The following is a 24,716-nucleotide window of genomic DNA, read 5'->3' as shown; positions in this document are numbered from 1 at the left end:
AGGGATGCTCTAGGGTTRGGACATGGGTGATGGGTCTCTTCCCACATCCGCTACAGGCTTCCTGCATGTCTTGTAGATCTTTCTCAGCCTGGAGAAAAAGATTGGCAGACCAACCCTGTGAAGCCTGCAGGTTCACAAGCGGCCGTTCAGTGCAACATCTTTCCCTTCTCTGCAGCCTTTTTGACCTGTTGGTGAAATATATACTTAAAAAAAAAAAAAAAAAAAGGGGCTACTTTTTTTTAAGCTGCTTGGAATCGGAGAACAGTGCTGAGAAGCAGCTTGGTGGAAGCAGCGAGTTTCCAAGTAATTGTTCTCCTATTTCATGCTGTTCCTGAGGTGTGGCCTGCCCTCCCCGGAGAGCTCGCAAGGAGCCTTTCCGAACAGCGTAATGCCGAGCACAGTTCCTCAAAGTTAATCACGGCAGAAAACATTTTAATTAACTCAATTAGTGAGGCGGTCCATCTGGGCTCTTGCAAGGCTTCATTAAATCCCATGAAACGAGGTCGTAGCCCCGTCCTGCAGACAAGGGACGGACGCGTCCAAGTCTCCTCTCCCTCAGGGACCTGCTCTGGTCTCTGACTCACTGCTGATGGGCTGGGTACCAGGGTTTTTGGTGTTGCTGTGTTTTTATTCGCGGAGCATCCTGTTCTGTACCTGCAGGAAAGAGGAAATGTTTTCCAGGAAACGTGCACCAAGTCGCTTRGAGGAGGTTGAGGTCTTGCATCTCTTGGGGTGAAATACCTGACGCAGGACAGCAGGCAAGCCAGCCCACCGGCAGCATCCAAAGACAAATCTCTTCTGGTGCAAATTAGGGCTGAGTAAGAATTCTGAGTAAGAATGAAGTGCAATCGCTGCAAGCCCCATCGCTGGGACTGTGCAGGACACGTTCGCTGCACGGGGTTCATGTGTTTGGCTTTGCCTACRCTGTGGTGCCAGCTGGTTTTTGTGAGAGCATCCTCTCACTAACACCTGAAATTATCTCGTTGTGCATTTGGCAAGCCTGTGGTAAAATCCCTTGAAGTCCRAGGGGTTTGACGGTTAGGGCATTAGTCCCCGCTTCAACTGGACAGAGCCTTGTTTTGCTCTTGTGCCTGATGCTTTTAATGCTTTGCCCTCCAAAGGGGTGAGGAGAGAGAACTTCTGCACCCCAGTTTTTCCCTGCCCAGTGCAGCAGGACAGCTCTGCAACCCCTCAGAGGTGYGACCGGGGTTGGAGCAGCTGTCTCCTCTTCAGCTTCTGCTCTAGCTATTAATAGGAGCTTTTAAAACATGCATCGAGCCTAGGATTTGGGACACGACCAGGCATGGAAACAGCAAGCAAAAAGCACTAGCCCGACATGCCTTTTGAGCGAAGGAATGCAGCGCTGTCCACCAGGGATTTGGGAGGGCAGGAGTTTAACTCAATCTGTGCGTTTTCCACCCGGTGGGAACGACCTTTCCAGCCCCTCTTTTATCTCCGCCTGTGACCTCTGCTTTCAGTGTGAACGGACTGGTGACCAGGCTGAATCGTCTTATGTTACAAGTGTCCCTGGGGAGACCTGCTTTGCATCCGTATTACTGTTTTTCTTGCTACCTGACCGTGGTGAGAAGCCTCAAAGGAGGAGAAGAAAAAAAAACCAAAAAACAAAGCCCTGCCACAAACCTATGTCCAGATTGCCCTGTAGATGGGCAGGCAAGATGAAGGCAACAGAGAGGTATTTGGAGTTTGGCCTAATTTTTAGTGGATTGCAAATGGAAAGCTCTGGTGCTGTGTCAGATGGTCCATGCACTTGGAGGGAGAACGGCAAGTATTTTCAGAATGGTTGAGGTTGGAAGGRATCTCTGGAGAGCCCTAGAGCACGTGGCACAGGGTGGCATCCAGRTGGGTCTTGAAGATCTTCAMATGACTCTTTACCCTCACCCTGCTCCTGTTCTTTAGATATTCAGGGGAATATATGGCAAGCTTCCTTGCAGTTTGACTTTCTGTGCCTTCTACATATCAAAATCCTGCTTAAGACAAATGTTACAAATACCTACAACAATTCAAAAGTAGTTAAAACAGGAAAAATCGAACAGCATTACTTTGGAGTGGGCCTACACGCTTTGCTTCCTTTCTGAGATAAACTGATGGAATTCCGTAAATTGATGAGACGAGAGAGCTGAATCACGAAAAATACCACCAAAAGTGGTGGGAGGAGAGTAATAATATTTCACAAAAATTTCACAAAAATATTTCTCAATAATATTTCACAAAAATATTTCAAAAGTTTTGGAAAAATGTAAAGCAAATTAAAGGGATTTCTCTGTGAYCTCTAAAACTTTCAATAATCTATGAGATTATGATAATTTTATCAGTCCTAATGTGCTTTTTWAACTTCCCTTTTCCCTCAGGCCTGCTCGCCCTGTTTACCCTGGTTTTGTGTTTGGAAAGGGCAGGTGATTCCTGAATTAAGGCTGCTTTTGGCCACATCAATTGTTAAATCAGGGGAAAAGGTAATGCAATGTATGAAAGCTGTTTGGGAGCCTAGAAAGCAGTAGAAATGCCACTTGCATCTCCCTGGCGTGTTCTTTGGGGAGAGGATTGGGCTTTTTCATCCTCCTGGTCATTTCTTTTCATCTGTCTGCTCTAGGAGAGACTTTAACTGTTCAGAAGAAGTACCGGTGGAGCTGAAGCTGGCTGATCACCGCTCCGCTGGCCTCCCTTACCCGGTTATTTGTGTGCAAACACGAGTGTTGTGGTGTGTAATTACAGGCGGGCTCCTGCCAGTTCCCTGTGGGGGTAGAAGGCAGAGGATCCTTCTTCCAGCCCGTCATCCCTGTCCTGGTGGGAGGCTTCGCCTGRCACTCAGCTGCGGGTGAACCTCTTGCTTTCTAATGGGTTTTGTTGCTGRTACAGCTCTCTCCTGGGAGCTTGTGGGTCCAGACTCTCCTTCTGCCATCCAGAAGTAGATTCTGCATCAGGGGGGAACTGTTCTCTCCTCCTTCTGTGCTGCCTCCTCATTCCTGCTGCGAAGGTGAGTGAGGAAGGCTGAGGCCGTTTGCCCAGTGAGTTGGGAGCAGCTCTGAACTACAGCTGGAAAACTAGGAAGCCAAGTGTTGTGGTATTTAAACCACAAGTGGAGATGGTGGAGGCTGGCGGGGATAGGGAATGGGGAGGTATTTCTCCTGAAATCCCTGGGAGAGCTGCTTGCAAGGAACCACACTTCATCCCCAGRTGGGTCTGGCCTGGGGGACATCTTACTGGATGCAAAGTTTCTTCCTGCTAGATCCTCTTGTAGGACCAGGGTGTCCAGGATGTTTTTAAAGCTGCCAAACAGCAGCACACTTGGAGAGAGTCTTGCAGGTACCATGCCAGAYCCAGGTAGTGATTCTGGCTCGGTTGAATGTCCCTTTACCTCTCTGCCCACTCCCCTCCTATCTTTCCCTCTCCTGGACTGTTTCCCAGGTCTGCTCTTTTAAGTAGCGTTAGTTTGTCCAAGTTGCGTCCCGATGGGACTGCTGTCCTCACGGGGGGCTTGTAAGCCCCAGAAAAACAAACAGCGCCGTTTGAGCTCTTTCAACACGGCTTTGATTCAGCTGCAAGGGAAGGGAGATAACCGTGGAGCTCCCGGGGGCCTGGAGCCAGGAGGGCTGCGCTCGGGCGCGTGTGCGTGCGGCCCGGGAGCACGGATGCTGCGCTGCAGCACATGAAAAGCCTGGCGGATGAAAAGCTGGGCTTTGTACTTGGCTGGAGAAGAAAAGTAATCTACAAAGATATTTACCACCCGGCCTAAGCGGAAGGCGGGAGAAGGCTCCATCAGTGCCCGGTCCACGGGACTGTCCTTGCACACGTAGGCCCTGGGGTGAGAKTAGAGCAAAGCCAGCGCAACCCTTGTTGGAGCAGTGTCTTTGCTCCGTGTTTGCCTTGCAAGTGGCTGCCGGTGCACGCAGCGGTACAGAGGAAACGTGCTTTCTGGCAGCGGCCCAGGCTATTCTCTGAAGTTCTTGTTCCTTGCCGGTTGGGAGCTATTCTTAGTTGTGCTCTTAGATAATGCTGTTCCCTGGGCTGTGCTACCCTGCTGGGAGGGCCAAAGGAAAGATTGCATATACACACAACCATCCTGGAGACTGGAGGCAAACTTCTGTCCAGGATGTTGAACGCGAACATCGGGGTCTCAGCGAGCTTGCTGGTGTTGAGACCAGCCTGGARAGCTGCTGGGAGTGAGGAGCAAACGAAAGGAAGGCTGTACCAGGCTAGAGCAAAGAGTCGTCTTCTCTGATACCCCAGGCGGTTGCTGCTTGCAGAGGGCGTATAGAAAAAAACCTTCCCTGCTTCCACAGCTGGTGCATTAGGGAGCYGGAGCTGCAGGTGGCATCCCCACTGCTGGGTCCTTATGGTAAGTGAAGAAAGTCCTGAGAAAGGAGGGTGTGCAGAACAGCCTTGCAGAAGTTAGCCGTGCATATCTTCCTCTAAAATAAAGCTTGTTTCTGAAGGAGCATCCCAAGGTGGGTGGTGTGGATGGAGTAGGCAGGAGCATCCAGCCTGTTGTCCGTACATAGGAGCTGAATCCATCGAAGATGTCCTGTAACGTGCATTTCCTCTCTTACTAGACTGTCCTGAGCCTCACAGCTCTGTGTAATCCTCTGTGTATTTTTTCTTTATGGACTCATGAGGTCTACTTCTTGACCTATCTGAAATTCTTGTCTAACCCTGTGTTTTTAATCTATGTTAAAGACTTGCTGTAGGAGATAATCCACTTTCCATGAATTTTATGCTGAAATGTTAGAATTCAGGTCCTTTAGGCTGAAATTTCCAAGCAAGTGTGAGTGATATATTCTTAAAACAAAGCTTTAAGAAATGGCCAAACCCTGCAGCTCACTTTCCCTTGTCTGGCTGCAGAGAATTTGCAATGCTTTTGAAATGTAGTACATATAAAACATTGCACAAATTTCTGCGAGGCTGTTTTTCTCCTCCACTGCCTTGGGTAATGCATGGAAAGGGGGAAGGTTGCGCCTGTGCTTTGATGAAGAGTTGGGGTCACCAATTGACACAAATGTCAATACATTTCTGTATTTACACATTATGTACATTTCTGGGAGGTATGGGAAGCATTTGCACCCCAAGGTCCAAKCCTGATTGACACCACTCCTACGTACTAGTGTAAATAGTTCTTGCTCCCTTCTGCCTTTAAGTATCTTTAGAGAGTCATTTTTATCTCTCTTCCTGCTCAAAAATAATAGTARTAATAGAGAAATTTGGGATGAGGCATAGATTATGATGAGTGAGTTGCTAAAAAAGTCTTGGGACTTCTTCACTAAGCTTTTAAAAGAATAATGCACCAGGAGAATTTGAATAATTCTGAAGAAGCACGTTTTCCATTTGTATGCTGCATTATATCTCTTGATGTAGTAAAATGCTAATCAGTAAAACTTGCAAATGGCTTTTTGGATCGTCTCAGTGTATTTGTTTTATACCAAAGTACTAAAATGGAGTTCATTGTCCTATTGAAAGTGAATCTGACAGTATGAGTGATAAATTCTCAGCTCTCTTGTGACTTTATTCAGTGATATTTTGCCTGTGAATTTTGTGAGCAATGAGTATTTCTGTCTTACAGTGCACATGCAGAGGCCCTCCTGAATTCATTGTAGAAGTAGGAGTTCAGATGTCAGTGGAAGTTACCTAGCAGTAACTGGGTGGTGATGCCTGTATTTCTTTGGTTTTCTTTTCCTTCTAGACAGTGCAAAAAAAAAAAAATCCATTTATTTTCTCTAGATCAAGTACTCATTTCATTCTTCTAAATATAATCTTTTCCCAGAGTATCAATTGTTCTTTAGCTTTTGCTTCCTTTATTTGTTGTTGAAAGCAAGTTTTATTAAGATAAGAAAAAATAATCCATCTGCATCAGTCTGATGTTTAGGCTGAGTTTTCCCACCGAGACAAGATCTAATTCTGTTTCAGGAGCAAAACAATGTTGGGGTATAGGAGAATATGATTTGATGGTGCAGAAAATCTCTTGTGCTGCTGAAAGACGCTGAGAAAAATAGATGTTATCTACTCCACCTTAAGATGGTCATTAATGCAGTCTTCTGGTGTATCGATTGTCCCTGCAAACTGTTCTTTAGTTGAAAGGTCCATTCACAGGGTTCAGGCTGCATGCTGTACATAGCAAGCTGGAATTAAAACTCATATATTGGCACAGGTATCAATGAACCTTAAAGCAGACCTGCCAATGTGCTGGTCAAATAAAAGTTAACTTCCCTTTAATAAATAAATAAATAGGGAAGTTTTTTTCTGCAGCAAGTTGCTATTCAGCTGGCACTAGATATCTGTCCCAGCGTGCATGGCTTTTTCATATGCATAGATATATAGAATTGTTTTTCATATTTTATGTTATATGTTATTGCCTTTTTTCTGTTAATGCCTATTTTTAGTCATTACTTTCCAGGATTCTAGATACCATTGAAAATTGTAAAACTTTGGATTTTTCAGTATCCCTCTGGGCAACTGTGAACAGCAGCTTTCTCTCCAATGCAGAGGTTTGGGCTTGGTGTAAGACTCTAACCCCATACCAGAGCCGCCTCTTTTAGCTCCGCTTCATCCCCAAGACAAGTTGAAGTAATCCAACATTGGACAGTGTAGTCTGTTGCCATAGAAATCTCAGTGGTGATAAATATAGCACTCTGCTTTCAGCCTTAAATAGGTAAACTGTGAGTGGGTTGCTCAGGGTCTCTGCCTTGGACAGCTTTCACCTGCGCTGATGGGGAAGCATTAAATGAGAAGTGAGGGCTGGGCACAGCTCCTTGCAGCCTTGCCTGCAGCTCACTTTCTGAGAAAGCCAAGCGTGGCAAAATAGCACCATGGTTGAGACTTGGCACATATGTGAGTGTCCCAAGACCAAGATGAAAATAAAAACAAAGCAAAAAATGAAAACCAAGACAAATAGATCAAGTGTGCCTACAATTAACCACCTTAGCAATGCTGGAAGACAGGCATGGGTTAAGCTTTGTGTCTGTGCTTGTTTGCTTTCCTGACATAAGACTTGAGGATGGGAGAAAACTTAAACCTTGGGGGTATTTGGGTGTGTAAGAGTTGGTCTGAGGAAGAATCTTGTCTTTCTGAAATGTTCCCTTTGGTTTCTGCAGTGRCTTAGAATGAACAGTGGCTTCTGTGAAGAGGACAGGGCTTAGTTACCTTGATTTAATGCCCAAGTGGGYATGTTTTTGGCTACCTCAGAATGACAACTTGGAAGAACAAGTTGACGGCAGAGGTTTGCTGAAACCAACCCCGCAGGAACAAAGAAGTTCAGCTTGAACTGGGTACGTCTTTCATTGCAAGCCTAACTTTAATTTTGCTCATTAACCGTCGCTGTGAAGACTGTGTCTGAGATCCAGCTTGGCTTTGGTAYGGAGTGAGGATGTCAGGATTTTGCCCGAGTTAGGGAATTGGCTATTTCTGTTCCAAGACCTCCTGCTAGSGTGACACACAAATGAGTTACCCTGAAGAAGGGGGCTGCTGGAGAGCCAGCTTGTGTCCCAGTTAGGAAAAGCAGTGTGTCTTTGGTGTTGCACACTGGGGGATATTGCACAGGATTGCCTTGCGCTGTCATTTCATACCACATTAACTTTGAGTTCTTTGAAAGCATTGCGACAAGGACCTAATGCATTTTTAACTAGTACAAAATTAAACAATTCAAAGCACATAACTTTCTTTGTGGAGAAACCCTTTGAATTGCACTCGTGCCTTAAAATAAAGGAATTGGTTTCTCATCAACTGTTTAACCTATGATGATGAGATTGAGCAGCTTTTACCTGACAAGACTGAAACAACAAACTGCTCACTGGATGTATCTGAAACCCTGGTCCCCTGTTTGTGTTCTCCTTAGTTAATCTGTAATTTACCTGAAGCCTCCATACAGTTTTGAGGGTTATAATTTAAGAGGTGGCTTTAAAACAATGAGGAAGGCTCYTGTATTGACTAAAGAACATCCTCTTTTGGTTTAACTTAACCCTCATCTGGCCAAAGAGGCTGTATGTGCTCTTGGAAAAATAATTCTGTTAAATTCCCATGTGTGAACGAGTTCTAAGCTAAAGCGAAGCAAGGGCTTTGCTGCCAAAAAAGCCTCTAAAATTATCCACATGGTCTTCTGCACCAATTTAATGAGTCTGGTTTTAAAAGCATCCACAAAATTGCAGCAGCAATGCTTTCTTGTCTGGGTATGCAACTCACTGGGTTTGCAGCTGGGATTGGATCAAAAGAGTGGAGTGAAGGATGAAGCCAGGACTGAGAGGGGCAACAGTTAACAGCAAACAGCAGGGAGAAGAGAACCTCTGTGGTACAAGTTGACAGGACAGTTTCTTGGAGCCAAAAGTTCCTGTAGGGTAAGCCAGCTTAGAGAGTCCAACCAAACCAGCAGAAACACTGGTACCTTGTTTTTTTTTTTTTACAGAAAATCCTAGTGCACACCCTGATCAAGACATGTCTGTCTTCATGTCTACTTCTTTAAACTTGGGCTGCTCCCTTCTGCCCTGAGGAGTGGGAGTAATTTGAGATTATGCTCTCCAGATGCCATTCCCTCCTGCTCCGAATGAGCTGCTGTGTTTTTGACACAGGTTCCTGGACGAGCATTCTGTCAGATCGGGAACATCCCACGGAGCAAGTAACCTGCAGTCCAACTTTGCACAGCATGTTCCTTCCTCGCTTTTATGTGAGAAGGCTGCCAGCTCTGGCAAATGGTTTAAATACGTAAAATGAGGTATCATGGGGAAACTGCCTAGGAAAAAATCACTGAGGCAGAGAGCCTAGAAAACCTTTTCTGGGGAAGTTCTTTGCAATGTGCTGATTTCATTTGTTTCTGCAGGCTTATGATTGAATTCTGGCTGCTGTCAGCATGTTCTGCATAGCTGAAAGTATCTTGTAATCTGCCAGCAGGTCAGTATCTAGCCTAATCAAGAAGGTGTGTAAGAACATTAAAGTTAAGCTTATCACTGGAATGAGTTTGTCTGAGAATCTAAACAAGTTTTATTCATTAGTGAGAATCCAGCTGCTAGACATTGTCTGTTTAACATCCATGAAGTACATTTAGGCAATGAGCTGAGGCCAAAGCCCCCAGCTTTCTGCATGTTGTAAAAAGGTAGATCATTCCTGCTTGCCCTTATTTTATTTTTTTTCCCCCCCCAGATCTAGTGTGCACTCACCTAGAAGGCTCTGCACCGCCATGTCAAGCAGAGCTCCAGTCTAAGAGCCTGCAAACTGGTTGGGTGCCCAATCTGATGCATATGGCCCAAAGGTGGGATGCCTTAACTTGACCATAACAACAGAATATTGTGATCTTGTGGTTSTAGTTGTCCAGGTAGGCAGCTGTCTCAGTTACCACACGGACYTTGAGGCTGTCCTTAGCCTGCTCTTGGTGGATATTGCCCTGAGATCTTGGGACAGTGAAGAAAGCAGTGTCTCTTCTACCTCAGCATTGCCTTRGGAGAAGCACATACGATTTCTAAGGATGCAGTGGCTGCACCCGTGGAGGCAGAAGCAGATCTGTGTCCAGCATCCTTGCTCCTTAGCRGCTCGTGCAGATGTCCGTGCCAGGATGCAGACGTGTCCTTAGATTAATCCCTCGATTAGCCTGTGATGCTGAAAAAAAGAAAAGGAGAGATTTTCTTCCTCTTCTGAGGCAGGGGATAATGCATAAGAGCCACAGATGGGATTTCTGTTGACAGATAAGGCTGTTCCTGCATTAAAAATGTAGCTCTGTGGTCAAGCGCTGGTTTGTGGCTCTGGTCATCTGGACTTCATTTCTGCTTTGTCACAGCCTTTCTGTGTGAACTTGTGCCCATGTGTTTAAGCTGTTTTTGAAAGGTGCTTACCAAGCCAAGGCGGTGAACTGCGAGCACTCCAGGTGCTCGTGAGGCACCATCTCCTCTCCTCCACCCTAGCAAACAACCTCTGGGTGCAAATTGGCCTCAGGAGCCTGGGTGGGAAGATGACTCGTGCACAAGTTGCTAATTTGTGCCTCGCAGCAGCAATTCCCAGAGCCGCCTCTGCTCCTTGCTACCTTGCTGCTGAGCTAATCTTTGCACATTTGCCAGCACCCATCCCAGTCCGTGCCCTAGGAGAGCCAGCTCACCACAGAGTCTTTGCATGCTGCGGCAGAGCAAGAAGCTGCTCTCCTGGGCTCTATTTCCCTTCAAGGGTTTTGAACTCTTAGTGTGTGTGGCTTTTACCCCTGGGAACTCTGTGCTAGATGTGATTCTAGATTTTTCAAGCTTTTTGTTGGCCCCTATGGGCATATGACTGGAGAAAAAAAAAGGCTTCCTGCTCTAGTGGGATGGGTGGTGGATCCTTTGGTAGCTGCCTTTAAAAAACCTTTGCGACTGCCCCACCTGAATTAGGAATTGTTTTAGTCTTGAGAGAGAACTGGTTGGGCAGTAGGGAGAGGGTGAATGGAGTCTGAATGCTCTCACTTCCAATATGAATCTTAGTGAGCATCAGAGGAAGCTGGTGAGAACCTGTTTCTGATGKAGGTAGTTCTTCCACCATGGAGTCAGCCAATGTGCAGAGCTCCTTGCCAAGGAACATCATGGAGCCATAAAGTTTAGGTGGACTCCAGGGAAAGTTAAACAAGTCCTCTGCTGGAAGAGCATCTCTGTTGAAATCTTTTGTCTTGGTTCAGTTCTTTTAGTGGGCAGTGTTTGGGCAGACACTACTAGTTTTTGTTGCTTTTATGGAATGGATAAGCATGTTCTTAGGGTTCATTACAAAGTACTCGGTACTGTAGTAGAGTTTGATGAGCATTGGCCACACAGAATAATGTGTCATCTGAAGACACGTGTTGGACTTAGGTTGGGCAGGAGGAGAAAGATGACAATGATTACACAGCCTGCAGTAGCTTTGAAAGAAGGGAAATGAATATAGTTTTATTTGCTTCTCCACTACATTATCTGCTGCCACTTGATAGGGCTCATGTGCATGTAATGATTTTATTACTGACTGTAGTGCTGTCAAATAACAGGATATGCACTGTTAGCCCTGGAAGGTCATCTTTTTTTTTTTTTTTTAATGGCACTATAAACTTCAAGAGCGTTCTTGCTGTGTAGAGCAGCGTCATTACTTTCTTATGTCTTCAGGTGTTTTAAGCTATTGTCACACTGGCACAATTTCTAGCAGTTTATTTTTTGGCTTTGAAACTGCTATGGATGCCTGAAGGTAAAACTGCCTCCTGAGGAATCTTCTCTGCCCTTGCAGAGTCAGCACATCGAGGCTGCTCTTTGCTTGATGTCAAAGCAAGGCACCTCACTTTAACTCCATYGGTTCTTTCACTCACGCTTTTGCAAGACACTTGCCTACAATTTCTACACTCTGTGGAGCCCAGATTGAGGTTTCCAACTAGGAAATGGGAAGAGTTTCAGTAGGGTACCCCTTTTCTGGATGCCTCTGCTCACGCTTGTGCAGCTGAGGTGGCTTGAATATTGAATATTTGCGAAGCACCTGCTGAAGTACCTTCTGCTGTTGGATTAAATGGAGGTAATAGTTGAGTGCCGGCTGGTGGGGGAGTCTTCAGAGARTGAAGTGAATGGTGGTAGGGGGAGAGCCGTAAGAGTCATCCCAAGATAAACCCCACTCATGTGAGTGGAGGCCTGGGAGATATGATCCAGCCAACCACGCACTGAATTGAACTTGGCGCTTAGTGTTGCTGATAGGTTTTGCCAGGTCAGGGCGTGAATCAAGGAACGTTTGGTGGCGTGAGGTGTTTTGCAAGCCTTTTTGATGGGTTTTCATGTGAGAGGTCTCAGACCATACCTGACCTGGCCTCCGTTGTGTTACAGGCCCAGTGCCAGGCAGGTTCTTGCTGACCGCAAATGGCGATGAGCAAGTCCAGGACAGTGGTTTCTCCTGACTTCATGGCTGATGATGTGTTATCTGAATAGCTAAAATCAGTTGGAAACTGATGTATTGGAATCAGTACTTTAATAGCAGGAGAGTCTGTAGGGAATGTTCTCTTCTCCCTCAGAGATACCTAGTCTGTATTTAGTTACCAGCATTGACTTTCCATGTGCCTTGTGTTCCAGAGTTGTTGCTATAAAAGGAAACCTTCCCCTCCATCCTGCTTTGTTCACAAAGTGTAATATACCCTCTAGGGATGTCGTAACGGATCCCCTTTCTGTAGGTGCCAGGAGACACCAGTAAGGCATACTCTGCAATGATGGCTTTTTTATTTTTTTCCACAGCAGTTCCTCTCTGCTTGCCCCCAAGAGCCGTGCGTGGAATYTCTTGCATGTGCCAAATTCCTGGGCTTCCCTCTCCTGGCTGCACGCTGAGGCTGGCAAAGAGCACTGTGCTCAGAGAGGGCCCTAAATGGAAGCAGTTTTCAGCTCTGCGTTTGCCAGTGCTCTTGGGAGAGGAGAAACATGAGAACTTTTTTTTTTCCCCATTCATCTGGCTCTCTGCTGCTGGCCAAGAACAGGAATGGATGCTTGGTGAGCCTTGCTGAAGGACCAGAGTCAAAAGCACAAGTTCTTGACAATGCCATGGGGCACGTGGCCCTTGTCCCACCATCAGCTCATGRAAGACTCCCAAATTGGACATGTCCCTCCACTCTTGCTTTGGCTCTTTCACCTTTTTACCTCTTTCCCCCATCAAACCTGTTGTATTTAGCTCRGCCTTGCTTGGCAGTAGGCTCAGACTGTTTGAGAAGAGCCAAGTCCAGGCTTGCTTGGCTGGATTTTGCCAAAACATCTGGTGCATGAGGAGGTGGGTGGATGTAGCACAAGGCTGTAGCACAGCTCTACAACCAGCCTTGTGGTCTGTTTGACTGTGTGAACAGGGGTGCTGGGTGTGAATTTTTGGACTCTGGTATTTGTCTTGCAAGAGGAAGAGGAGGGATGTTGTCAAGGTGGGGGTAGGTACTTCCCTGTTCGCATGCCACATGATTGCAGAGATACAGCTCTTGGAAAGTTCAGTTCTGTGGTGAGAAACTGTWGTTTCCCCAAGGGAAACGTGTATTTTAATAGAGCTCCTGTAAACATCTCACATCCATTGCTCCTTGCCCAGTGTAACTTTCATAATGTTTTTGAAAGTCAATTTGCTTCTCTGCAGCTTTTGGTGATATTATATGTATATATAAAATATGTGTGTATATATRTAGTATATATACATATATATTTATGTCTATGTGTGTGTGTGTGTCTTTTTTTCCCCTTGCAAGTGTTTCAACTCCTTATCTCTGGACTTCAGCTTTTCAGAAGCAATTCCCCAGCTTCCTTGCTGGCGAGRAAGACTTGGCAGGGTTTGCACTGTGTGGCAAGTGGAGCCTAATGGAGGGCAGGGAGACATCCAAAATCCATGAGAGAGCAGAGTGCTGTGGGAGAGACCAGAGTTCCCAATATTCCCCCAGTCCCTTCTCGTCTKCTAGAAATGAGAGTAAAATATCACACAGGTTGTGTTTTCTCACAGCAGCAGCTCCCAAGACTTGTTCCAGGATGTACATGAGTTCACAGTAATGTGTTCTCTGTGGTACAAAGAGCTTGTGTTTTGTGTTTTCCTAAGGAGTGGTTGATTTTTTTGGTAGATGAAAGCCTTGGCTTTTACAAACACAAGTGGTGAAGGAGTAGGAGGAGGCTGCAGAAAGGTGGCACGTTCTGGAATCGCTGAGGTCTGCAGCATTGCCAGCATCAGACATGCAAAATCCTTGGGCCAGGCTCCTGCGGMATCAGCAACAGCAGCCAGCCCTTCCCGACCTTGTCTTTGCTTGTAGGACTCTAAAGCTCTCTGGAAGACATCAGGATCACGTCAAGCAATTTGCTTTGTCTCCTGGACCTTGTTTTCCCTAAGCAGAGAAGCTGTGGTTAAAACTCCAGGCCCTGCAGTCCCACGTCAGTGTCTTGGCTGCTGGACCCTGCCTTTTGAAGCAAATGAAATTTTGAAGTGTTAGGTCTAGGGGTAACACTTGCTTTGCAAGATGAATAGTTAAATTCACTTGAGCAGAGCATGAATGTGCTTTAAAAACAAAACAAAAACCTCCTAGAATACTAATTCATTATTTTTATCCAAGATGAGAAAACTTAACTCTGGAAAAGAAAGGGGCGAATTTAAAACTAATTACTAACAACTGGAGTTGATCTTGGCTTTAGTGCAGAAAGTCAAAAGAGGATGATGAGTGATTGATCAGAAGCTTTTTCTTCTCTTTCCATCTCTCAGTTTGTGGCAGGATCCAGCCCCAGTCTGACTGATGCTCAAGGCTGTTAAGTGAGGGATATATCCAGCTTGAGGGCTGCTGCCTGCCTTTAGTCAAAGTCAGAGATGGCAGATTTCCATTGAACTTGCTTGGAAACACCCATTCGTATGGATTACCCAGAGAGAAGTGTGTAAATATGGTCCTTAAAAGAGGGTCACCTCATGTTGGGCTGTTTTGGCTCCATTCCCCGATGTTGCCTGTGAGCACAGATACGTTCCTCGGTGGGATGGAGGGCTGTGTGCTTAAGGCTCTGGGCTTGGCTCATCCCTTGACCTAGCTCAGTGGTGTGGGAGGTGGGGAAGTGAGTCAGTCCCTCTCCCTCCATTCCCCACCAGTGAACACACTCTCCTGGCTTTTTTCCCTTGCTCTTTTCCGTGTCTGTTTGGCCCTGGTGTGGAAGGATCTGGCTCTGTCTCCAGCTCTTACGGTACTTGGTACTGGGCAGCCCCGTTGGTTCTCCCAGATCTTATCACAAGTTTCCTGTGGTCTGGCATTTCTCAATCRTTCCAGCTTTTGGATGAGCACGGTCTCTCCCTGCTGCCACGTGGTGCTTTCCCTTTGAAGCAGGGCCAGGAGGGGGAGAGCAGTCCCACATACCTTTGATTTGCACCCAAAGCTCTAAGGGGAGGAGGCCAGACCCTGCCTGGTACCTGCCTCTCCTGCTCTCAGTCAAGCCAAGTTCTCATTCCTTGGGAGTGCTGCCAGCTGTGATCTATCACCTGGGATGGAGAAAGCATCCTTGGCAGGCTGTGTTATCAGCCAAGCGTGTGTGCTGGTGGAATTTGCAGCCCTGGAGACCTTTGGAAAGRGGGAGGCGGGAAAGAGGGCAGCAGGGTGGTGAAGGAGGATGTTTTCACGCAGCAGATTTGGAAAGTCCAGGAGCGGCCTCTCACAGATCATTTGGTCGCTTGTGATGTGACAGTTGGTTACGATACAAGTTGTCTTTTGGCTTCTTCAGTTTGCAGCTCGTGATGGAGTGGGAAATGTAGATGACATGCTATGTAACAGGTCCAGGGTTAGGCCTTGTKGCAGGATTTTGGGGTACATCCATCTTCCCTCTGTGCAGTTGGGCACACTCGCAGGGGTTGCCAGCTCTGATGGGTCTCTCTTTTGTGCTCGTCTCTCTTGTCTTCTGCTTGCGGATGCTCCCACAGAGCACCTGCCACAGCAGTTCAGAGGCTAGTTCAGACTAGCTRAAAGACAGGTATTTGATTGGGAGAGAGAAACAGTATTTGAACTCTCTTCAGAGAGAGCGAATCCTGGTTACTGCCCTCAGGCTGTGAATTAAAGTAAATGCGCAGCACTGCGATTYGCTTAAGAAACACAGGTTGGAACTGCACGTGCAGGGAACTACTCTTGCTGGTGCCTACACACAGAGATGGAGAAGCTGCCTCTCCCCAAGTTGCATCCTTGTCCTCTRCTTTTTCATTTCAGTCGGTAAAGCAGGTTATAAATGAAACTCCTTGCAAGCAAAGTGCGGAGGATTCACGGAATTAAATCAGCGGCTCAATCGGGCAAAAGGCACAGTGAGGTATATGGACGGGCCTAGATGGGGAGTAAGGTAGGAATGATTTGTGCAAGCTTGACAAGCCACTGCAGCCACAGTTCTAGTTACCTGAACTTGTCACCATCGTGCACTTCCAGCAGCAAGGCAGCAGCATGCAGGTATGCAGGAGTGGCTTGCAATGGGACTGGGAAACACACCTCCCCTGTAAAAGGTTGAGATGGAGCAGGGCAGCCAGCAAGCAAGGGCATTGAAAACTYGTTTGAGTTGCTCGAGAATCATCAACAAGCATTGCATCGAATTACAGATTTGTAGGCACAGATCCCGTGCTCTTGTTGGTGCCATCTGGAACTAGATTGCCRCTGCATCTTTGCACAGCCACTGAAATCAAAGAAGACGTGGGTTGATCCTTTTCGAAGTAATGTGAGTTGAATAAGGAGATTATACCTTGCGTTGAGGCTTGAGGGATGGCTTATTGGATGTGTCAGGAAGGAAGTAGGGCAGGATTGGGACGAGGGCATCTGTCCATGATTCACAAGAACGTGCAAGGAATGAAGTTACTGAGTCTAAGTAGGAAATCGCTTTGGATGGCAGGAGTAAGTAAGCATTTAGAGAGCCCAAGCCCTTGCTGAGAGCTGCACATGATGCTGTGTAAGATGTGGATGTAGTTACTGTAGAGGTGAGCAGTGTGTTGGGCTTTTCCCTATATTATTATTCTTTTTTTCCTCTAAACTTAGGGATGTACTGTACTGTAGGGATGTACTACAGGGATGCACTGGGGTGTGCAGTGCCCCTACACAGCTTTGCATGCATGAAGATTTCATCCAACAGAKTTTAACTTCAGGTTTGGTTCTGGTTTTCTTGTAAATTCAGTATTATACATCAGTAGCAGAAGAGTTCTAACACGGTAGATACTGAAGTCTCTGYTTCAGGTGGAAGGGAGAATTGCATATCCATTTTCTTGACCGTGCAGTATTTGGTCATTGCCATTTGGTCAGTGCAAGTTTCAGTTGGTCTCACTGCTTATGGGGAACTGGAGTTAGATTAATATTTGTAGGGTTTTCTTCAATAATAAGTATTTGAAGAGGTGCCTGCAAATGTCACTACATAAAAGCAGAGAGTTATGAACATCGTGATAGTTGCAGCCAGTCTCTACACTTTGCTAGCAGCCCTGCTCTTCCATGTTCCTAGTGGCTCTGGTTGGGCTCCTGCACAAGAGAAGGGGATGGATTTACACATGGAAATATTCACAAAATATCTTTTTTTATTATTATTATTCCTTTTAAGCCATCATGTGATTTCTGTGGCATTTGTGGTGCAATAGCGGGAGTATCTCCTGCACACAGCTTTCCCTTCCTCAACAACAGTTCTTGCCTTGTATCATTATGGGTGCTGTGCTGGCCAACCTGTGGACTTTTATATRGGCTTTGTGGTGCTGTTGGCCTTGCTTGTTTAATTGCTGAATATGGAGCGACCCTGTAGCCCCCTCTGGATTTTGTGTGCCCATAGCAAGAGTTATTTTGCCACTTTATTCCTTCCGTACATGCTCAGAGAAAGCAGAATGTTGTCTGCAAGGGAGATGGAGTGGGGATTCTGAACTGTTTAGGGACTTGTGCTGTATGTGGCTAGAGAGGCTCTACCACAGGACTTGGTGGTTTTGTGACTGCAGGAGATGCTCTACAGCAGTTCTGCATCTCACCAGCTGTGGGGCCATCTGGGCTCTCCCCTTCCCAGTCTTCATGGTGGCATGCACGTGCATGAAGCAGCTTGCAAGGACTCGGTGCTTTATGATTTTCCTTCTTCTTGAGGGAGAGCGATTGATGGGGAAGTGTAAATCTGCTCTTCTTGGAAAATAGATTGTTGTGAGCCATCCCTGCCATTTCTCCCAGATGTCATTTCAGCTGAGCTCTGCCTCTGAAGGAAAGTTAAGGCTGCTTATTCTCCCATTACCTGTCCCTGATGCTTTTAGGTGTTTCCATATTTTTGCTGTCTCTCTTCATGGAGATGGATCTTTCACTGCCTATGAGTGACTTGTCTGAGATTGCATTTCTATGCTAATCAGGGTTAGTGGAGCTGGAATGCATGCACGGCATGTTTAATTTATAATTCAGTGGTGACTAAATTCCCCAGATAAGATATGGGCCTTGTTTATCAGCCTAGCATCAGAATAAGGAAGTTTATGGAGGTGCATACCCAGGGAGGCAAGGCTGGCGTGGAAATAACTATTGTGCATGGAGAGATTGATGTGTACTTCAGTCCACGTTACTGGTGTCCTGGGGTGCTCGATAGGACCCTGGCTGCAGGTGGGAGCTTGCTGGGGGATGGAGCTTGCTGTTGTCCCACACATGGTGGACTTTCATGGGGACCTCTGCGGAGCTGAGCGCACAGGAGGAGCGAGGAGGGTGCCGAGAGGTGCGGGCAGCAATCTGGAGCACGGCTCCTTTCCAGCCTGAGTGAGCCCAGGGGCTTCTCTGAAGTTATTTTTAACCCTTTCTTCCTCTGCTTTCTCAAGGAAAGAAGCAGTCCCCCAGCAGCGTGACATCTTGCTTGGACACAGCCAGACCTGGCAGGAGTCCCATGGACAGTAAGGGGCGCAGGCAAAGGGTGGGAATGAGAGTCTTTCCCCATAGCTACCCAAAGYGTTGAGAGGAGGAGGAACCTGCGTCACGTCATGCTGGGCAGTGGTGGGACTTGGCGGCTTGCTTGGAACAGTCATTTTGGCTTGTGACTTCAGTGCTGGCCAAGGAGCCTTCCTCCACCGCCCYGCGCCTCCTGCCAGGAAACAGCAGCAGCCGGAGGCTGCTTGGGGAGGAAGCGGTTAATCCATCGTCCCTATCGGGCTGGYTTCATCCCGCAGAGCCGCTGTCCTCATGGGAGTCACACCGCTGTGCCCGGTGCCGCGCCACGGCGCGGGGCCGCCGGCCACAGGCTGCTTGCTGGGGAAGCTGCTGCTGCAAAGGGAGCCGAGAGCAGCTCCTGCTTTTTATTCACAAACCGGTGCCGATTCGAGACCCCGGCTTTTTCCCAGCTCGCTCGCGACAGCAGTTCCACATAAAGATAAAATTAACTTTGCAATGCACCAGGCTTTCATTTGCTGAGAGGGGCGCTGCTAGGGCTTGGGTTGATGTTGATCCCGTGCATCCCATCTGCCAGTRTGTCGTATTCCCCCCTTTCCCAAATTCGTAGCAGCACCAGCTAATACGAAGTTCAGTCTGTTCTGCAGGTCCCTGTTGCGAATAGCTGTACTGCTGCCCCAAGGAGTGAATCACAGCATATGAATCCTGTGACTCGTGGTGTCAAGCTAGGAGCAGAGAAGTCTAGCGAGCAAGGTGGGGAGAAGAGAGCGAGCTCTGCGTCACCCCGTAGGGCCCCAGGCTCCTGGCTTGCTCCAAGCGTGTTCTGTGCTGGTGCTTGGAAGCTCTGGGGACTGTTTCCTGAAACCAGTTGGGCTAATGTTGTTGTGAAACAAGCACCATGTCAGGTAACGCGGAGTTGATTAATTGCTAATGTGGGTGTTTGTACATAGCACTGAAGACTTGCAGCCTGGTTCCTGGATGGGGTGATGTGATGGGCGACTCCCAGGGTGATGGTAAGGAGGATTTCAGGGGGATGAATCTGCTGGGAAAAAGTGTCCAAGCTCCTTTGTTGGTTTTCCCCCTGCAGCTTTGCCTGTCCTTGCTGGGAAGAAAAAGCTGGCATCAGGAGAGGAAGCAGGTATTTGTGAGCTCCTCGCATRGAGCTGGGTGCAGACACCTTCCTTGCTCGCCCAGCATGAGCTCTGGGTGCTCTGGACCCCTCACTCTATGTTCACAGAGGACATGCATCCTCGGGGTGACGTGTTCACTAGCACACTGCCTGTTTGCTTCCCCCCTCCTCTTAGGATGCTGTTCATCGCTGTGTGTAAACAGATGTCCCTAGTTTTGTTTGTTTTTTTTTGTATTTTTTTTTCCTGTTCTATATTTATAGAGCTTTCAGAGGAGTTTGCAAGCTATTGTCTCAGCCTCAGCTATACAAATCCTTTCTAAACAAATCCCGCCCCAGCCACCCATGTGCTGTTCCGTTCTGTGCTATTCCTGACTYCTGATTTTCTTCCCTCCTGGTCTGGGGTTTGAAGCAGCAGACTTGTTCTTACTTGTTGTCTCCTGCCTCTGCATTTAGAAAGGGTTTGKGGCTACCCCATGGGGCTGTCAGCTCCAAAATATTGCTCCCTATCCTGACTCCCTACAGCCTAGATAGGAAATTGCAGTGGGGTGTATGCACCCTACCTCCTTGGATACGTGTGATAGTGCTGCTCTATCTAAAACAGCACTAAATAGGACTGAGATGCTGCTTATCTTTCCATAATCTGTCGTGTGGACATGCGCCCTTGCAAGTCTCTTGGGGCTTTAGGATGCACGTGGGACATAATTGTCCAGATGTTTCACCACACAATCACATCTGTCACAGGCTCTTTAACATGCAGTTTCCTGTGTAGTTGCACAAATATTGGAAGAGGGAACATGTCTGCGAACTGTAAGCTTGTRGGAATGTCTGTAAGATGTCAGTGTACAACTGTAATTATTGATATCAAATAGAGACTGGGCTAGCAAACAGATGTTAGAAAATATATTCATGACTTGCACTGTGATTCACAGGAAAATTGCCATTCTGTTACTGGTTTCCTTCTTGCTCAGTAAAATTTCATGTAATACCCACTAAAAAAGRATGAATTTCAGGCAAGTAGTATGTTTTTTTCCTTGTTCTTTTTTTCTTTTTTTTTTAATAGGCTTGTTAGCAAGAATTACCAAAATTGGAACAACTTACCACTTCTGCATTTTCTGTGATGATTCACATCTGATACCTGAGTGTCTGGGCTTTAACCCCTCCACAACCTCACTGCAGGCAGTGACTTTGGAGAGGCTCCTACAAAATCTTACCAAGTTGCTGGAAGGTCAATTCAGGGAGTAGTGGGAGGCAACAAGAATTAGGATATTTGCAGGCCACCTGGGCATGCAAATCCTGATCTGTGGGTGCCTGCTGRTGGTCATTTGTCCTGATAAATGATATTTTCTCCCCTGTGCCTGTGCTTTGCACAGAGACTAGAYAGGCAAGGCTTTTGCTGCTGTTGTTGCCAACAGGTGCTGCTTTTCTCCAAGCCTCCTATCTTACCTGGCTTGTAGCCTCCGATAAGCACAGCCTTGACTCAAAGCCTGGTTCTTTGTGTCTAGTGCTTGCCAAGTCCTCTGGAATGTGGGACCTGAAACAACCTTTTCACAAAGGGAAAAGTTTGCACAGAAGCCCTCCSTTCCCTTCCTTCTGTCCAAAACCTCGCTGCATCCTTGCAATTAGCTGCATTCCAGACATACCGGCCGAGGATGGCTTGCAAAAGTGTCTCAAATGGACTGAAATAGCTCATGTTCTAACTATCCTTCCTATAATGCGAATTTTCTTCCAGTGCATTCCAGAAAAGGGTACTCTAGTCCTCCAGGGCTTGYTCCTCCTAAAATTACTCACGGAGATACCAGCTCCTTTCACTGCAGGGAGCTGCATCCAAAGCGCTTGTCCACGTCTCCATTATCTCCATGTTCCTTGCAAAGCTCTGTCATCTAAGGAATTTGGTTTGAGGGGTTATTTTTGGCTTGTTGCTTCTTTTCAGTTGGGGAAGAAAGTTGATGGAGAAACAACGTTAGGAGCAGATTAAAAGCTCTTTGGGTTGCTGAATTCATGCAATTTGGTAAGGAATTTATTTTTGGATGCAAGTTGCAGTTGCTTGGGGCTTTGTTTCTGAGGGCTCTTCATGTTTTTTAGGCAGGCTGGAGTTTGGCACAGCTATACAGAGTCTGACCAGATGGGCTTCTCAGTATGATTCACCAGCATAGAGCAAAGGTGATGCCAGATACTTTACCTGTGATGGAGCTGGACTTTGTACCTACGCCCTGGTGCAAACCCTGAATTAGCAATGCCCAGTTCAGGCCCTAGTTCACCTCTGTGCAGCAGWCTTGCTAACACCCATGAGTCTCCAGCCTTCCTGATCACCCCCAAAGCTCCAGGGGCACATGGGTGACACAAGAGGAGGTCTTAGCCACACTTACATGAGCCTCAAGCCTCTAGGTTGCTGGTTGAGCTCCTGGCCTGTTCTCCAGACAAGTGGGGAATAGGTTAATTTATCTCTTAGCACTTGTGCAGCTGCTCTTCCACAGTGTTTAACCATACGGAGCATTTTTGGATGTGTTTGATGTCGTCGGTGGATCTGCCCCATCCCTGGTGATGTGGTGTGATGAAATGGGAGTGTTTTGGCATGAATGGCTGAGATAACGTGCTCCTACCCACCAAAAATGTTTTGCCAAAAGGGACAGAAGAGCATTAGCATGAGTTGGATCAGTCTGCTTGGCATGTAGGGAGCAGAGGAGCTATTTGAAGCTGGGCAAGATGACTTGGGATCCTCTTAGCATCTCTACAGTACCAGAGCTAGCACCGGGAGTTGTGGTTAGGAGGTGATTTGGGGGAGCCTCCCAGGRAAACATATGTGCATGCAGTGGGGACAAATGCAGGCTGGGGACAGCTCGTTCTTCCTGTGACCCACCAGCTCTGTGCTCCTCAAACCTCCAGCCTCTCAGCCACGTGATGTGCAGCTAAAAATACCCCTGCAGCGCCTCCTCCTCRTGACCAGCCGAGACGATGACGGCCTTGCGGCTTTGCAAGGGCCATGGGTTGGTTTTGGAGCGTGGTCTGAGCGGGACGCTTAGCACGTGACTGCTCTGCAGCCAGTTTCCTGCCCCGAGCTCTCTGGTGTCCCGCTGGAGCAAGCGGTTTTCAGAGGAACTTCCTGAGCCCACGCCCACTTCCACGAAGCGTTGGCTCTTGTTTGCTGTTGTCATCCTATTACTTGGATCTCGTGGTMACTTTGCTGGGGTGGAAGCTCAGGTCGCCTTCAGCAGTGTTGTGAGTTATTAGAAGAGCGGGTCCCTATGTAGCTATTTTCTGAATTCATTGCAAGCACCTCCAAGTCTTGTATATTTTGGGTTTGATGTAATCAAAAATGGAAGAAGGCAAGAGAGCAGGGAAGACCAGGGCAGTATGAAGTTGCAAGACAAAGGAAAATCCATTTTACTGCAGAGGTTTGTATCAGTTGGTGAGGTCCAAGGCTGGTTTCATCTCCAGCTGGTCTCACTGGTGAGGTCCAGGGTTGAGACGGAAGGCACTGGCAGATGTGACCATGAAGGTTCTGCTCTTTAGCCTGCTGATCCACTGGTATCTCTTGTTCATTGTGATTTCCTGTGGATTTGTTGCCTCTGAGATCAGTCACTCCACAGACACCTTGCAAACTGTTTCTATAAGATGTTGGCCTCAGCTGTTTTTATTTTTGCCTGTGAGGCACAGAAGACTAAATAGAGGCAGAGGGGGCAGGTGTCAATAGTGCTTGTGAATCCCTTGTCTGTCTTGGGATCCCTGGAAGGAACAAGCGGGAAGAACCGCTGCTTCTTTCAAGAAGAGCCTAATACTGTGGCAGGAGGCAGCAGTGACCCGGTTTCCCATGCAAAACCTGGTCACGTGAACCCCCTCCAAGTTGACTTGGCAATCGTTATCCTGTGGGATCCCGCAGCCTCAGGCCCCAGCTGGGAGCACTTTATCATTTTATAAATATGCATTGCACGAGTGTAAAAATACCCCGAAGTTCAAAATTTTTACTGAAGAGGAAGAAGGAACATTTTATGARCCAGGGAACAGCCTACCCCAAAGTAACTCTTGGGGAAAGAGGTCTGCTTTTGTACAAGGGTGCTCGTAAAGAACAAGACTGGGCTGTCTGTGATATCCAAAGCCTTTGATGATTTGTATGCATGATTGTACATGTGCTTGTTAGGAGTAGCATGGATAATCTTTCTTGATGCTTTAAGGAGAATGYGAGAGAGTTTTTCTGAGCCAGTGCTGTAGAGTTGGAATGCACGAAGGAAGAGATGCCTTTCTCCAGCAGTGCTTTTTTGATAAGCAAATAAAAGGAAGGAGGGAAGCATACAGCTGGTGAGGTGAGCAAAAAGATAAGCAAATTGCCCACGGGTTGGCATGAGGCTGAAGCTGTGGAACACATTTCCTTTGCATCCTTTGAGATATGTTGCAGTGCCGTGCTTGAAGATCTCCATCCTGTCAAGCTTGAGCAGGTCCGGGTACGTGGCATGGATGTTGTGCTGTAAACTAGGGCTTTCCCTAACTCTTTTTGCTTTCCTTTGCAGGCTGGTTCTCCAGGCCCTAGGGGCGCTGTGGTGACACTGGGGACCCCRTAGCTGTGCTTGCCAGCTTAGCAGCTCTCTGCCACCGCCACGGAGAGGCCATGAGCGCCTAGCGCTCCCGGAGCAACAAGGCGGCTTCGAGATGGCGGCTCAGAGGATCCGGGCGGCCAACTCGAGCGGCCTGCCGCGCTGCAGGTCGGAGGGGACGCTCATCGACCTCAGCGAGGGGTTCTCCGAAAACAGCTTGAGCGACGTCAAAGGTGAGGGGGGTCCTGGCACATCTCTTGGCTTGGTGGACACTTAGCCACCAAGCGCACGTCTTTGCTCTGCTCATCCCTGGCATGGGCTTTACCTTGGTGTGGGGCACAGGAAACAGGGGAGTGTGGACATGCATGTGGGAAAGGGTGCTCGGAAGCTGGATGCAACGTTGCGCTGCTCCAGCTCGAGCCATCTTGCATAGCTGCCCGCTGTACCAATCCGGGCACGTGTGTGATGTCTGGATGCAGAAACCGAGAGGGAAAACATGAGGATTGCTTACAGGGGACATAAATAAAAAGCACCTGATGGAGAGAGACGGAGTGATGAATAACACGTCTTCCTGTTTACTGCCTGTCTCTATTTATTTATTTATTTTTCTTCACCAAGATCAGAACAACGGGATATTCAGTGAAACTGAAAGGCAGCAGATTTTATGGTTTCTCTCTCTCTCTTCCGGAAGCACATGGCTGTTATTGCTGGGAGATAAAACAAAACAAAGGAGAATACTTTAATTCATAAGGCTGAGTGAGGATCTCTGTTTATGGCAAATGGAAAATAAACC

General features: G+C 47.3%; 1 protein-coding gene across 1 annotated transcript in view; it reads left to right on the top strand.

Moving 5' to 3' along the window:
• The first annotated feature begins 4,061 nt into the window (after positions 1-4,061).
• Positions 4,062-24,716, top strand: part of SH3BP4 (SH3 domain binding protein 4) — a 36,467-nt gene continuing 15,812 nt past the window's right edge. Inside the window, exons 1-2 of the mRNA XM_026033715.1 lie at positions 4,062-4,354; positions 23,900-24,156. Coding sequence (XP_025889500.1) covers positions 24,039-24,156 — 118 coding nt within the window. The 5' untranslated portion in view covers positions 4,062-4,354; positions 23,900-24,038. The remainder of the gene's footprint in view (positions 4,355-23,899; positions 24,157-24,716) is intronic.

The sequence above is a fragment of the Nothoprocta perdicaria genome, unplaced genomic scaffold, assembly GCF_003342845.1.
Source record: "Nothoprocta perdicaria isolate Ctin4 unplaced genomic scaffold, notPer1 scaffold_132, whole genome shotgun sequence".
NCBI classification, from domain to species: Eukaryota; Metazoa; Chordata; class Aves; order Tinamiformes; family Tinamidae; genus Nothoprocta; species Nothoprocta perdicaria.
Note: the sequence above shows the minus strand (reverse complement) of the source record. Positions and strands in the feature narration are given on the sequence as shown.